Here is a 14,891-nt window from a genome sequence, read left to right as displayed (position 1 = left end):
TCACTGCCCAAAAAACCTGGCGGGCCGGATCAGACTCCTCTGCGGGCCGCATGTGGCCCGTGGGCCGTAGTTTGAAGACGCCTGCACATTCAATGTTTCCTTAGGGCTGCCTGCCAGGCGTGGTGCTTGTGCCATTGCCTGTGGATCCCAGTGGCCCACAGACCCTTGCACTAGTCCTCATGCGAGGACTGGGGGGCCTTCCCAGGGTGCCTGGCAGGCCAGCCCCAGCCCTGGGCCCCTGTTTGCAGGAAATGAAAGCCTTCCTCTGTGATTGGCCTCTTCAGAAGCAAAGAGAGCCTTTAGGCTCCTCTAGTTACCTCCCTGACGTAGTGAACAGGAGCAGGTAAAACATCAGCCAAAGCCGTCACTGAGGGAGCAGTTCCTGTCTGCTGGGGCTGCGATCCTGCCTTACCTCACAGTCTCGCCTCCATTCCTTAAGACAGAGTGATTTTAGTGTCCTTTCAGTCTCAGGAGGTGGTACAATTGGGATTGAGCCCAGGTCTGTCTTACAACAAAGTCTGTAAAACTCTCCTACATGAACCCTCACCTTTACATTTTAGGCCTTAATTTTGTGTATTCTGCAGTACTTCACGGTCTTAAAGTGTGTATTTTGGTAAACATTTTGTTTCTGGCTGAGATCCTTCTCTTCTGAAACAAAAGCTATTTTTGCTGTCTGTATGGGTGCTTTTGGTCAATGTTTCTTGAACTTTTCTGTTAAAATTATGTGCTGACTCTTGGTCATAATTCTTCTCCACTTTGCATTTCCAGGTCATTAAAACTCCAATGACCAGCCAGAAGACGTTTGAATCTCTGCTGGACTTCAGCAAAGCCCTGGGAAAGCATCCTGTTACTTGCAAGGTAGAGTCTGAGTGGCATGGGAAGGGGTGATTTTCCCGGGAACCCGACTTGCTCCAGGTGGAATTCTTGCATAGGAGAGGGATGCGGGAGATGGAGCACTTACACTGCGGCCTGTCCACGGGTTGGGTAGAGAGAGCCACACCTCCTTTTTAACTCGCCAGGGCCATCATGGGGAGTCTGAGATCCAGATGGGCCCAGCAGACTGTTGATGAGTGGCTGTGTTTCCATAAGTGGATTTTGTTACCCATCAGCTTTAGCTTCTGGGCCTCAGGAGCCAGAACCACCCTGTGTGTCCAGCACAGCCTGATGGACACGTGCATCCCAAACAGAACACTGGGGCGTCGCTGTTGGCAGGAGCAGCACGCATGGTCAGGAGGTGATGAGAGAAGAGCGGCCCGCCCTGCCCCAGGTCATGCTAGGAAAGCTGCTCCTCCGTGGAATGCTGCGTTGTGGTTTGTGTGTTTTGTGTTCAGTGAGAAGTGTGGTCAAATGGAAAGCATGCCTCGACCTTTCCCCTTAGGATTCCCACTTATGAGCTGTAAAGTCACCCCTGGCTCCCCACGGCTCATGTTGATTACCTCAGTCTCCCCATATGTTCAGTTACTCCTTAGTTCTCCCAAAATTTAAGGGCAACACTTCTGCATGACTTGGCAGCTTTTCAAAGGGGCTGTTGTGTCACAAAACACTGTTACGAATTTTTATAACTAATAACTATCTCACCTTTTTTTTAAAAAACCTTAATTTTCTATATCATTGTTGTTCTTTTCATGTCCTACTTTTGCTTTCTAAAAGATTGAGTTTGAACTCATGGTATTGTATTAGTCCACGAAGACTCAAGTTGTTCACGAATCAGCTGAGTCAGTCGCCTTTCGATGTGGACCTCGGGCACCAGAGAGAGCAGAGCGGTGTGTGCCAATCCCCAGCCCAGGATGGAGGCTACTAAGAAGTCTCACTTCTCTAACACTCATTCTTTATTTGTTTAGTTTTGTGGTTTTAAATTGTCTGGGCTTTTTAAAAATCACATTACTAACCAGATGTTATGATTGGACCTTCTTATCAGTCTATGCTGTGTTAGTGGCAGGTAGTAGTAATAGGCTGGAAAGAACAGTAGCAAATCAGAGGCTGGGCGTAAAAGTGGGGGTGCATCATCAGTACTTCCTGAGAGCAAGGGTCTGTTCTTCCACGGGGGAGCCACGCCAGACGCAGAGATGGGAACTTTTGGTCTCATAAAAGTACCTGAGATATCATACAGAACACTTTGTCCAGACTAGACCATAGAGCTTCCTGGGAGTCCTTCTGGGTCAGTTATTCAGGCTCTTGGAGAGGCATCTGACAATATCAGGCCCCACATAGAACAGGGATCTGCATGCTCTTCTGGAAGGGCCTGAGTGTTTTAGGGCATGTGGTTTCTGCTGCAGCTTCTCAGTCCTGCTGTTGTAGCGGGAAGGCAGCAGCGACAGCATATGCTGAGATGCATGTGGCCGTGTGGCAGTAAACTTTAAAAACAGGCTGGGGGCTGGATTTGGACTACAGGATTGTATTGGTGATTGCCAACATCTGACATAGAAGAGCGGTGTTCATGTGCCTGCGGTGTGTCTTTTCTAGTGAGACTTCAGGGCAGGAGAGAGTGAGGTGAAAAGGTTAAGGCCATGAACTCTGGAGCCGGCCAGACTGGGTTCACCTCTTGCCTCTGGCACTTACTAGCTGTGTAACCTTGGGCAAGTCACTTAACCTTTCTGTGCCTCAGTGTCCTTTACCTTACAGAGAGGTAATAATAGTACTTATCTCACAGGGTTAAATGAGGAATACATTATATATAACCTATATATATATTTGTAATCCTTAACTGAGGATATGTTTTTATTGATTTTCAGAGAGGGGGGTGAGGAAGGGAAAGAGGGAGAGATAAACATTGATGTGTGAGAGAAACATCAATTGGCTGCCTCCTATACACTGGCTTGGCTGCCCAGTATGTACCATGCAGTCAAGAGGCCCCAATCAAACCCATAATCTAGGTATATGCCCTGACCAGGAATGGAACCCAACTTTTTTTGGTGTATGGGACAGTACTTCAACCAACTGAGCCACCCGGCCAGGGCATGAATTAATGTTTGTAAAGTACTTAGAACACTACCAGGCACATAGTAACTACAATACAGTATATTTAATAAATTGATAAGAAAGCATGAACAATGTAAGCTGTATGATTTCATAAAATTAAATTGCTTTATTCAAGGACAATTACACCCCACTAACATGAGAGTATCTTTCTCAGCATCCTCAACAACTCTGAATATTTTAATGGGGAAAAACCTGTTCCCAGTAATCTTACTGGCAAATGCCAATTTTGTTCCAATGAAAAGTGTTTGATTATAGCTTGTTTAAATATTTTGTGAGTTTTAGCATTCTTTTCTGGCTCTTTATGTAGACAATGTAAACTCTATTTTAGAACGCTGTATGTTTTAAGTAGAGCAGATAATCTTACTGGCAAATGCCAATTTTGTTCCAATGAAAAGTGTTTGATTATAGCTTGTTTAACTATTTTGTGAGTTTTAGCATTCTTTTCCGGCTCTTTATGTAGATAATGTAAACTCTATTTTAGAACGCTGTATGTTGTAAGTAGAGCAGATATTTTCCTCTGGTTACTTTCTGACTTCTAACCTTGTATATCGTGTGCCTCATTTGAGTTTCTTTTTTAAATATATTTTATTGATTTTTTACAGAGAGGAAGAGAGAGGAGTAGAGAGTTAGAAACATAGATGAGAGAGAATCATCGATCAGCTGCCTCTTGCACACCCCCTACCGGGGATGTGCCCGCAACCAAGGTACATGCCCTTGACCAGAATCAAACCTGGGACCTTTCAGTCCGCAGGCTGACGCTCTATCCACTGAGCCAAACCGGTTTCGGCTCATTTGAGTTTCTTTAATAAACCTTTTAAATTTGAAAAGCATTTTCTCCCTGGTTATAAAGTCATCATCATTTCATTAATACAGTCTTAGTTAAATGGATACAGACCTTGGGTGCATGTCTGTATTCCTGGGAGCTAGGGGTATGGGACGTTTGGAAGGAGGTATAAGCCCTGCAGCTTGGCTGCCCCGTGTGTACCATGCAGTCAGGCAAGTGTAAGAGTAGTGCAGCTGGGTCATCTTTAATTCAGTGTACGGATTGCCTAGTGTGTGAGAAATGGAATCCAAGGCAGGGTGAGAATTCTGCCTGCAGGGAGATCACAGCCTTTTTTTTTTTTTTTTTTTTTTTTTTTTTTAGAGGGGGGCTATTTACTTAACGGAATCAGCTTCACATGAATACCACAAAAATTACCGCACTGCTAGCCCCCAAAAGAGATCAGTAGGTGAACCCACATCCCACACGAGGTCTCCAGGGCAGATGAGGAAGGTTTCGATGCAAGGGAAAGAGTGGAAGGAGTTGTCCAGAGTGGTGGGTCCTAAGTGATGTGTGTGAAAGGCCAGCGGTCGGCCTCGGGTCGATTGTTCTGGAACCTGTCCCCAGCTCGAATCCTGCTGTTGTAGCGGGAAGGCAGGAGAAAGTCCTGAGTGGCCCAGGAATGGCTCTGAGGAGCCCAGGAGAAGTGCTCCTGTGGGGTTTGAGTTGGAGTGTTGCTTTTTCTAGATCCCTGAAAGTCACATAGAGGAGCAGAGGGGCTGCCATTGAGCGCAGGCAGGGTGCACAGCAAAACTGTTTTCTGCACAACTTGTCACATAGGAATGATGAATCCATTTCACAGATCATAAAACTGGACTTCAGGATGAGGCAGGTCAGAAAGTGTTAGAATTTGAGCCCAATCTGCCTGCCCCCAAACTGTGCCCTTCTGATGCCCCCTTCCTTAACCTTCCTTTATTTCAGGATCACGCAGTGCAGGTGTCTGGGGTTTTGTTAAGTACCATAGTTGTTGGATAAATTGTCATGTAAAGTGGAAGTAAGGCTATGCTGCTACTATAGTACAAGTTTTGGAAATGTATAGCTTCATAAATGTGGTAACATAAGGGTGAGAAGGGGCAGCCTGGTGACTTCACAAAAGATAAAGTTCAATGAAAATTCACGTGTCTTTTCTTTTTCTGTCTCATAAAACAGGACACGCCCGGGTTTATTGTGAACCGCCTGCTGGTGCCCTACCTCATGGAGGCAGTCCGGCTGTACGAACGAGGTACGAACGAGGTAGCTGTCCTGGGCCAGGCGGGAGCCGCAGGCTGGATGTCGTCAGGCAGGGGCTGCAGGAGGGCGGGCCTTACAGAGCAGGGAAGGAGCATCCATTTCTAGCCGGGGTGTTGGCCTCACCCTGGGCCCTGGACCTCTGTCAGTGATTCCCTGTGACGCCTCTGAGGTATGGCTCAGGGACCTTCCCCCGGAGTCCTGGCCAGAGCAATTGCACGCCAGAACGGCTTTATATCCTGGATCTCTGCTTTCGGTTAAACGGTTTATTGATTAAAATAGTAGTAATGTGAAAATCACTGGGCTAGGAAACTGTCAGTTTTCCTTAAAGCTCTAAATTGTGACCGTGATCGGAAGTAAGTAACAAGGCTGGCATGCGCTGAGGAGCACCTCTGACAGCCCTGTCCAGCCTTGCTGATGTTGCCAGGGTGCAGGTTGGGTTTTTAACCTTAAGAATAGTCTAAAATGTCTCCTCAGTACTTGTTGATAGACATATAAGACCTGGGACCCGGTCCAGATTATAAAATGTCATGTATCCTCCTGCCTGCCTTCCCCACCACATTTCTGGAAAGGTAACTATCATGTCAGCTTCAAAGGCAAAGAGCCTTAATAGGATGGATAAAAAGCAAGTGTAATTGTTTTCAATTACTTCACAAATGCTTGCTCCTGAGCATGTCATTTCGAAACAAAACGTTTCTACCAGCTCTTCCAGAGAGATGAAAGCACATTTGCTTCCTCAAAATCTGCTTTAAATATTAAAACTTTTCTCTGTGTTTCAGGAGAGCATTTGTCTTTTTCTCCAAGATCAAACCAACACTTCTGTGTTTATCTATCAACAAACACGCCTAATTACACCTCAGAGGAAGCTCGAAATGTTTTGCCCAACCTTGCAAGACAGGGTTGGTTTTTGTTAGAATAGAGCATGTGGGTGATTCACCTCCTGATGGTGTTTTTCTCACTGCAACGTACTGTCACTCTGACATATTTGCTGAGGGACCGTGTATGTGATTGTAAGTCAAAAGTCATTTTCCTGCCTTCTGTCCCCAGTCCCTGGCAGTGGTCTCTTTCTGAACAGATGCATTCCCTTTGAGCCTCACCGTCACCAGGGCTGGTGAGGTGAAGCTGGAAGGGGGGGGCTGCCCTCTGAGGGAGGTGCTCTTAGTTTGCCTGTGACGCTTCCCTCAGCACCTGTCATTGCTGTCCCTTTGCCTCCACCAACTGCTTCCCAGGGCCTGGGGGCCGGAGCCCATTCTTCTAGAACAGCTGAGGCTCATGTCGGGGGCGCAGCTTTCTCCCAGCAAGCCCACTGTGGCCTGGACTCCTCATGTCACACCTCAGGCCCCTTACACGTCCCTGATGCTGCCTCAAGGTCCTGCCCTCCTTCAGCCAGCACAGAGGTGTGCGAGACGCACTCTGCCACCCGTTTCCATTGTCTGTGCTCACCTGCCTGCATCCATTCTATTTGGAAACCTGAACCCAATTTGGATCCTCTGTTGCCTGTCACATCTGTTCATTTGTCACTGTCGATTCCTCCCCGTCATCCCAGCTCCCCTGTGCTAGTCAGCCTGCCTCAGCGGGGCTCCTTCAGGCAGCAGACGCGTCGCCGCCTCGCGTCTTTTCCTGACTGGTCTCTGCCATGTTTGCAGACGGTCTCATGCTGGCCTAGGGGGTGCGGACACAGTGCGTGCTGTGTCTGCCCCATGCCGGGGGCAGCCCAGGGCCCAGCAGCAGAGTGAACAGTGAAGACGTACACTGACTCTTTCGCCCGGCCTTTTCTGAACTCTTGAAGAAAACTCAGTACAACACTGCCTTGGGCAGCTCAGGCTGCTGTAACGAGAATACCACAGACTGGGTAGCCTGTAACAAGTTTATATCTCACAGTTCTGGAGGCCAACGTGATGGCAGGGTTGCGTTCTGGTGAGGGCCTGCTACAGGCTGCTGACTTCTCGCTGTGTCCTCACACTGTGTCCTCACGTAGAGATTGCAGAGAGAAAACAGGCTCTTCGAGGGGCTCTAATCCCACTCATGGGGGCTCTACCCTCATGACCTCATCTGATCCTGATCACTTCCCAAATGCCCGCCTTTTTATACCATTTCATTGGAGGGAGGGTTTCAACATAGGAATTGGGGGACACAAACATTCAGTCCATACAGGCACTACAGATACACCTGTGGTGTGAGTGCTCCACGCACATGGGCTGGCACACTGCTGCTTTGAGGTGCAGGCTCAGCAGGAGGGGGCTGGGCATTACAGCAGGGGGTCATGCCAGTCATCATCCACTCAGGTCTCCTGGCACCTGAACACATTGCAGAAGGCCACAGGCTGCACCAGAGCTTGTACCAACTCCCATTGGTATCCGGGCACTCCACCGCTCTCTCTGCCTCTGAGCCTCAGTGTCTCTGTGTCCTTCAGCTTCTGTCCTCTTTCTGTCGCTCTAATTCATTCCCATAGCTGTTAAGGCCTGATTGGTGGAGTCAGTCACCCTCACCCCTATGGGTCAGAGTCACTCTCCACACCTTTGAGCAGGCTGGTGCCCAGGAGCAGACAGGTGGCACTCTGACAGGCCATGGTAGGCTCTGGCAGGGTCATGGGGCCACAGGTGACCCTGGGAGTGCCATGAGCCTGGCCTCCAGTCACTGTGACGTCCTGCTCACACTGTCGCTCCTTGCTCAGGACATATTCAGAGTCCTGTCGTCATCAAGGACAGTGTCCTTTCCAGGGGCCTTTTCCCTCACCCTCTGCCCCTGTCTTGTCATCACATATCTTGCCCTACCTTTCTCACAACACCACCATGTGTCCTCAGGACTGCAGGCTGGACCTGATCTGTGTTGCCAGTGTCTTTACGCTCTGGCTGTCCGTGGGACTGCTGCCACTCAGTTCCTGAGGCAGGATAGGTGTCTTTCTCCTTCCCTGCTCTTTCTCGTAGCGGTATCCAGGTCTTACCTTCATAGCCTCAGTGTGCGGTACAGGACAGGCATTGAGGTCCCTGTTGCTGAATAAAGGAACGGTGGCTCGCAGAGGTTCTGCTCCTTGTGGCTGTGACCCGGGGTGTTGTTAATTCCAAGCGTGGCTGGTAGGTGGTGCTGATGAGCCAGCAAGAGCCCTGTTGGGGCGATCCCAGGTTAGCAGGCTACAGGAGATCTGGGAGTTCAATGGGGAGGCTTTTCCTTGTCTAGAGTTAAGGACTCTTATCTGGGGAGGAGGGTTCCAAGAACCTCCTAAGGTTAATGCAGAATTTTGCATGTATGCTGAAACCGGTTTGGCTCAGCGGTAGAGCGTCGGTCTGTGGACTGAGGGGTCTCAGGTTCGATTCTGGTCAGGGGCATGTACCTTGGTTGCGGGCACGTCCCCGGTAGGGGGTGTGCAAGAGGCAGCTGGTTGATGATTCTCTCTCATCGACATTTCTGGCTCTCTATCCCTCTCCCTTCCTCTCTGCAAAAAATCAATAAAATATATTTTAAAAAAAAAGAATTTTGCACGTATGTACATTTTCTTTGTAGAGGCATCAGCTTCTCCGCTATAAAGTAAGTTAGGAATTATTAGTCTGAAACGCCCCACCACATTTAACTCCCACATGGCACACCAACCTACTTGTGTGTTTTATTTAGCTCTCTTCTTTGCGTCTTTGGCTCTGTATTAACTCAGAATAGAACTTTCAGAGTTGTGCTGTAAAACTTTGGGTTTTGTTTTGTTTTGTTTTGTAATATGCTGTCTTCATATTACTTTTTGAAATAAGTGAATCTCTGAATCTGAAATTACAGTCTTGCCTCTAGGGTTCATTGCCTGTCCTTGAATATAGATTTGATTAAATGCATGAGGTGAGTTGAAACCATTATGCCAGGAGATTTCTGTCCCCAGGAAGCCTATATTCTTATGAGATGAGAGAGCCCCCAGTAAATAACCAACATGCTAGGTTGTGACCGGTAACCTCTGAGAAAGACAAAGAGGATGGCAGGAGTGCCAGCCTCGAGCCCTTAGTTTGCATGCATGGAGAGGGGTGGCAGTGAGCAGAGGCTCACAGATGTTAGAAGTCTGAGGACATTGGGCACCCGGCACGGGAATGGCAGGTGCTGAGCCAGAGGAGTGTGCGAGGCTGTCATTCCAGCATTCAGGCTCTGACAGCACAGAAGCCTTGGGGTTTAATGGAATTCTTTGAGCAGAATCCGCCTTTCAGCTGCCATGTTCTTTCTCATTCCTGGCTTTGCACATGCTGTTCCTGCTGCCTGGAATGCCCTTCGCTGCCTCCTCTTCCTTTGGGGTTCTCATCAGGATATTTAGGATCTGGGCCCGGAGGTGGTTTTGGTGAAGTCATGGGAGTGTGAGTAAACCTCTCTCCATCTTTGCCCACACAGCTGCATGAGTCTTCAGCTCTTGTTAATGGTGAAATTTTTGGTGTACACATCCGACTTCTCCCATTATATCTTGAGTACTCACACTTAAGTGTTCTTCTTGATTTTCTTTGTCTCATTCTAAGTCTGGGTGCCTGGTACCTGGCAGATATGAATGCAAGTTGAATGAGTGAATGAGGACGCCTGATAAGGCTAGTGTGTATGCTCATTTTGCTCTCTTTGCTTTCTTATGACTGGAAATTCAAACCATGATTCTCAGGACCCTCTGGTTAACTAATTAGCGGAGTACTAATAATGTCACCCTTCTGAGATAATTGGCTGATATTTTAATCGCCTTGAAATCCTTTGGCATTAGTTCAGTACTTAATTTGCTTTTAAAATTTCCTTTATAAATCTTTAAATAGTTTCTGTTTCTCATGCCCCCAAATCCAAAATACTTAGGTATGAAATCTTCTCTGAGTATTTATAACATTTTGGTAAAATTGTCCCTTTATGCTTTGGAACAAAATTTTAGATAGCCACTTACTACAGACTTCCCGTTCCCGATTTCGGAGAAAGGGACAGGCTGTTCTCTGGAAAGGCGTTCTGTGGCCCAAGGACAGTATGCTCAGGATGAAATTCCTAGGAAGAAGCACATTGACTCTTGTCTTAGTCTTCTCAGCACATTTTCAAGCTTTCATGGCAGTTCTAAAGCAGGTTTGGGCTTTTCTTCAAATGTTATTTTGACTGAAGTGTTTATGTGACTGTGATTCTAAAGGAATACTCATTACTTGCAAAACCAAGAAAGCTGAAAAAGATATATATATAAATAAAAAAATACAAAAGCATAAAACTTAGTTCTTTTTAAAAAAACATTTTATTAGTTTTTTTACAGAGAGGAAGAGAGGAGGATAGAGAGTTAGAAACATTGATGAGAGAGAAACATGTGCCTCCTGCACACCCCCACCGGGGATGTGTCCACAACCAAAGTACATGCCCTTGACTGGAATCGAACCTGGGACCCTTCAGTCTACAGGCTGACACTGTATCCACCGAGCCAAACCCACCAGGGCAAACTTAGTTTTTTTATATAAAAGAGCCCATTTTTTAATATAAAAAAGTCAATCAAAAATCTGCTTTAGAGCCCTAACCGGTTTGATGTTTCTCTCTCATCAATGTTTCTAACTCTCTATCCTTTCTGTAAAAAAATCAATAAAATATATTTTTAAAAAATCTATTTTAGATGTTAAAATATCTAAATGATATTTTAATACATTATTCCAGATTTGGAAATTTCCAACCTATTAGAAAGGAACTAATGTCGGAATCAGGGTTACAGGGGCTTTCTCTCTCCATGGGCAGAATTCACCTACAAAACAGCTTTGAAAGTCTTGTGACCTGTTTGGCATGTACCTCTTGACACAAAATCTTAAGCTAGAAATCCTGACTCCCGATATTTTTTGAATGCGCAAATATGCAAAACCATAGCAATTCCGGAACTGGCAACTGACAAGGAGAACTATGGGAAGATAGTAACTCAGGGCTCCCGCTCTCCTTAGGTGACGCGTCCAAGGAAGACATCGACGTCGCCATGAAGCTGGGAGCTGGGTACCCCATGGGCCCGTTTGAGCTTCTCGATTACGTTGGGCTGGACACAACGAAGTTCATCATGGACGGTACGACTTGGGATTCTCTGCTGTCTTTCTTCATTGAGTTGAGCTAGTCTCTCTCAATGTTGTGCCTGACAGGCCTGCTTAAAACTGAAATTCTAAGGGGTCTTAGGAGACTTCCCGAAGTCTTGCCCACACAGCTTAACAACTCAAGTTACCAGGTGGTAGAGGAAGGAAAAAGGCGGCCGCCTAGCATCTCTGCTGCACAGGGCACCTTTTTATTTTCAACTTTTCACTTTGAGATAATTATAGATTCACAGGAAGTTTCAAATATAAGACAGACAGCCCTCTTCACCCCTTTCCCAGCATCACCCTTCAGTTCCATCACAAACCACAGCACAGTGTGAAGCCCGGAAACCAGCACTGACGCACTGTGCCTTCTCGCACACACTCTGATTTGTATGCCTGCACTGCAATCAAGACACCCAGCCATTTTCTGTAATGTGTCCACTTCCCTGTGAAGGCTCTGAAACGAGGCAAAAATCACTATTAAAACTACTGAGGTTGAATGTAGCTCATACTTCCAGCTCCTACTATTCACAAAGAATACGTAGTTGTTTGAGTGATGAAGGTTCTACTTGAAGCATGAACTACGGAATTTTAAGAGGATATAAAATACCAGCAGCAGCAAATTTGGATTTTTCACATGTTCTGAAAGTTGTTTGTGAAGGGTTCAACCGCAGTTGAACCAGTGATTTCAGGAAGGGTTTGGATAAACAGGAGTGAGGCCTCAGGCAGCGTGGGGTGGGGGAGAGGCAGGCAGCTCCACCTCCGTTGGGGCCCGTGTGAGCCTTTCTCTGCTGTGTTGGCTTGGGGGGCACCATGCCCAAGGGGCTCTCCCACATCAAAGTGGGACCTTCAGTCTTGCCTGGGAATGCTGAGATGTGAAAATAAACCCAGCACTTCATCTGAGCCCTCTCCCCTCCTCTCAATAGGGTGGCATGAGATGGATACACAGAACCCCCTGTTTCAGCCCAGCCCGTCCGTGAACAAGATGGTAGCGGAGAAAAAGCTCGGCAAGAAGACTGGAGAAGGGTTCTACAAATACAAATGATGCGCAGTTGCTCCGGCTCCGGAAGAGCCCTGCAAGCTCACTAGCAGCCGCCCCAAGTGCCCGCGGGAGTGCCCTGGGATCGACCTGCTCCCACCCAGCACAGTCTCTGCGGCGTGCAATTGATTGTAATCTGTCTGAAATAATTACCTGTAGAAGGGTTCTCTACTGAGAACGAATTCCCTTTTTTAGTCTGTTCATGTCTGTATTTTCTAAAAAGCTTTACACCCTCAGTGCCTTGGAGCAAACATTTCTTTTTTGAACCTGGTCACTTTGATAAAGCATTGCCTGAATTCACGCACTGATAGAGGGAAAGCACTTCCCCTGAGAGCGTGCAGGGCTCATCACTGCCACACGGGAGGGTCCTGGGTCCTGGGCGTTGGTGCGACCGCGCTGGGTCTGTGAAGCGCTGTAGGGAGCAGCGCTGCATCTCACCTTTGTCAGAGGTCCGCCTGCAGCTGTGAGCCTCCCCACATCCTGGGTACGACATAGTGTCCTGTCCGTCCCACTCACCACCTGCTGGACCGGCAGGAACATCGCCACGCTCTTGGTTTGCAGGAAGATGTTTCGTTCACATCTGAAATCTGGATGAGTATAGTCTCTCTCTCTTTTTCATGAAAAATCGTTACTGCAAACTGCCTACAAATTGATCTAATAAAATACAATCTTGTAACCTGTAAAAAAATCGAATTGAAATAAACATGTATAACTTTAAATGGTAACATGCTTAAATGATTACAAAAGCAAAGGTTGGTAATTGAGCCAAGAGCTGTGTCCCACCTCTTTCGGTCCATTGCTGTTTTAAAGCGGCAGTGTGGAAGTGTTTTTGGGGAGCTGACTGTAGCCATCACTCCAGGTTTCTTGCCAATAAAACTATGGTTGTTAAGTATGCTAAGGGCACAGAAAAAAAAATTTTTAAGGAACATTTGCTGCTTTGCCAGCAAAGGGAAATAATGTAACATAAGCTTCTTTAATCATTGGCTTAAGAAAGTGTCTTCTAAGACAGAATTTTGAAGCTGGAAGGACATCAGAAACCCTGAGGTCCATTGACCTCATTAACAAAGACCCTGAGTCATGTGCCCAAGGTCACCAGCAGTTTTGTAGCAGAGCCAGGATTAGAACTAGTTTTGATGATAAAATAAATACAGACTAGCACATTTGGGAATTTCATATCCAGACTTTCAAACAGGACTGTCCCCAAAATGGGCATCCTTGTTTAGTGTCCTGGGGCATAAGTCTAATGGTTGAGAGATTGCCACCCCACCCCCCACTTCATGACAAAAGGGGGCTTAGTAATTTTTTTTTTTCTTGAATCTAACAATAGCATCATAGGAACATAAATAGGTACGTGCCTTTCTACCACACAGAGACCCCGGTTTAGGAAGCTTTTAGGTTATTCTTATAAAACATTTCCTAATGTGAAAAAGGAAGCACCTGTGGTGCCACCATATTTCCATCTCTAAGGTCACCCTCGTGCCTGAGCCCTGTGCTCTGGGCTGGCTCTTGGCCTTTGACCGGCGTCTGGCCTCCGGCAGAGCTTCATTTCCTCTCACTGACCGGAGTGCCTACAGGATGTGGGCCTTTGTCCTGAAAATGGCAGGGCTCTTTCTTGACCCCTCAAGTCAGGGAAGAGAGAAGACGGCAATGGGACCATCAGTCTGCCAGGATGTGAGGGTAGGGCCACAGCGATCCTTTTCTGGCTGAGGTTTTTATATGCACTTTCAGCAAGTCAAAAAGGTGGCCTCTGAGCATTTTTATCATTTTCAAAAAATTTTTCATGCATCATGTTTGGGACCAGGAAGGAATGTTGAACATTCTTGTACAAAGAGGCCTTGATGGTGGGGTCCTCAGTCCCACTGAGAGCTGCTGCCCTTTGCTGAGGTCCACGCTGCAAACTGGACTGAGGAGGAACCAGAGGGCCAGGCTGGCTTCCCCTGCACTCAGTGGCTTGTCCAGGCAGATCTGCGAGTCTGACTTCACCCGGCTTCTCACCTCCCCAAACTCTCCTCCCAACAGCCACCAGGCTCTTCCATTAGGTCTGGAAAGAGGGTACTCCTGCTGCCCCTCTTCCCGGGTCTCCTATTCTCCCATCTATGTGATTATGTTCCTGTAATAGAATGAAACTTCGATATTAGGAAGAACCACACAATTGATGACATGGCTTGTGAAAAAATTTCTGGCAGCCTCTGGGCATAGCCATCACTCAGTCAAAGGAAGTTAGGCTTAGCAAGATGGTGTTCTCTGAAGAATCGTTTTAATGCTTATGAAGATGTCTTTGTAAAATAAAAACTGTGGCCCTTTACTGTTCATAAGATTCACTATTAATAACAGTTTCTCAGGAGAAATGGTTGGCTAGCTTTTGACATCAATGGTAAGGTATGTTTCCAGTTCAGGGCCTATTACATGGTGCAGTGTGGGGCAAGGTATGGCCAGATCCTGGAACTGCAAACATATACAATTGGGGGTATAAATGATTCCCCACTGGGTGTTCTAGAGTAAGTTTTCTGACTCGTTAACATGCCAACTTTCAGAAGCTCATTTCAGACTCAACCACTAATTGGCGGAGAGGACAGAACTCATGTCAGTCATGGCTCACACAACGTACCCTGCTTTCTCTTGTGGTCTTCACATTACACCTTTCACACATTTGAAACAAGTTTTTGTCTTGTCCCACCTTGATTTTAATTCCTTTGACATTTCAACTTCGGTAACTAACCAGTTAAGTCTACCAAAAGTACAAGGTGTGGCTAATTTGGTGGGACCAGTTTTCTTGTAAACAGGCACTGATGACACATGAATAGTAACCTAAAATGTG

The 14,891-nt window shown here is 46.8% G+C and overlaps 1 protein-coding gene across 1 annotated transcript in view; it reads left to right on the top strand.

The window, feature by feature from the left end:
- Positions 1 to 12,798, top strand: part of HADH (hydroxyacyl-CoA dehydrogenase) — a 44,218-nt gene extending 31,420 nt beyond the window's left edge. Inside the window, exons 5-8 of the mRNA XM_036409504.2 lie at positions 769 to 858; positions 4,949 to 5,021; positions 10,915 to 11,031; positions 11,961 to 12,798. Of these exons, the coding sequence (XP_036265397.1) occupies positions 769 to 858; positions 4,949 to 5,021; positions 10,915 to 11,031; positions 11,961 to 12,079 (399 nt within the window). The 3' untranslated portion in view covers positions 12,080 to 12,798. The remainder of the gene's footprint in view (positions 1 to 768; positions 859 to 4,948; positions 5,022 to 10,914; positions 11,032 to 11,960) is intronic.
- The last annotated feature ends 2,093 nt before the right edge of the window (positions 12,799 to 14,891 follow it).

This window comes from Pipistrellus kuhlii, unplaced genomic scaffold (genome assembly GCF_014108245.1).
Source record: "Pipistrellus kuhlii isolate mPipKuh1 unplaced genomic scaffold, mPipKuh1.p scaffold_m20_p_1, whole genome shotgun sequence".
NCBI lineage: Eukaryota > Metazoa > Chordata > Mammalia > Chiroptera > Vespertilionidae > Pipistrellus > Pipistrellus kuhlii.
The sequence above is the reverse complement of the archived record's forward strand: the minus strand, read 5'-3'. Positions and strand labels throughout refer to the sequence as shown.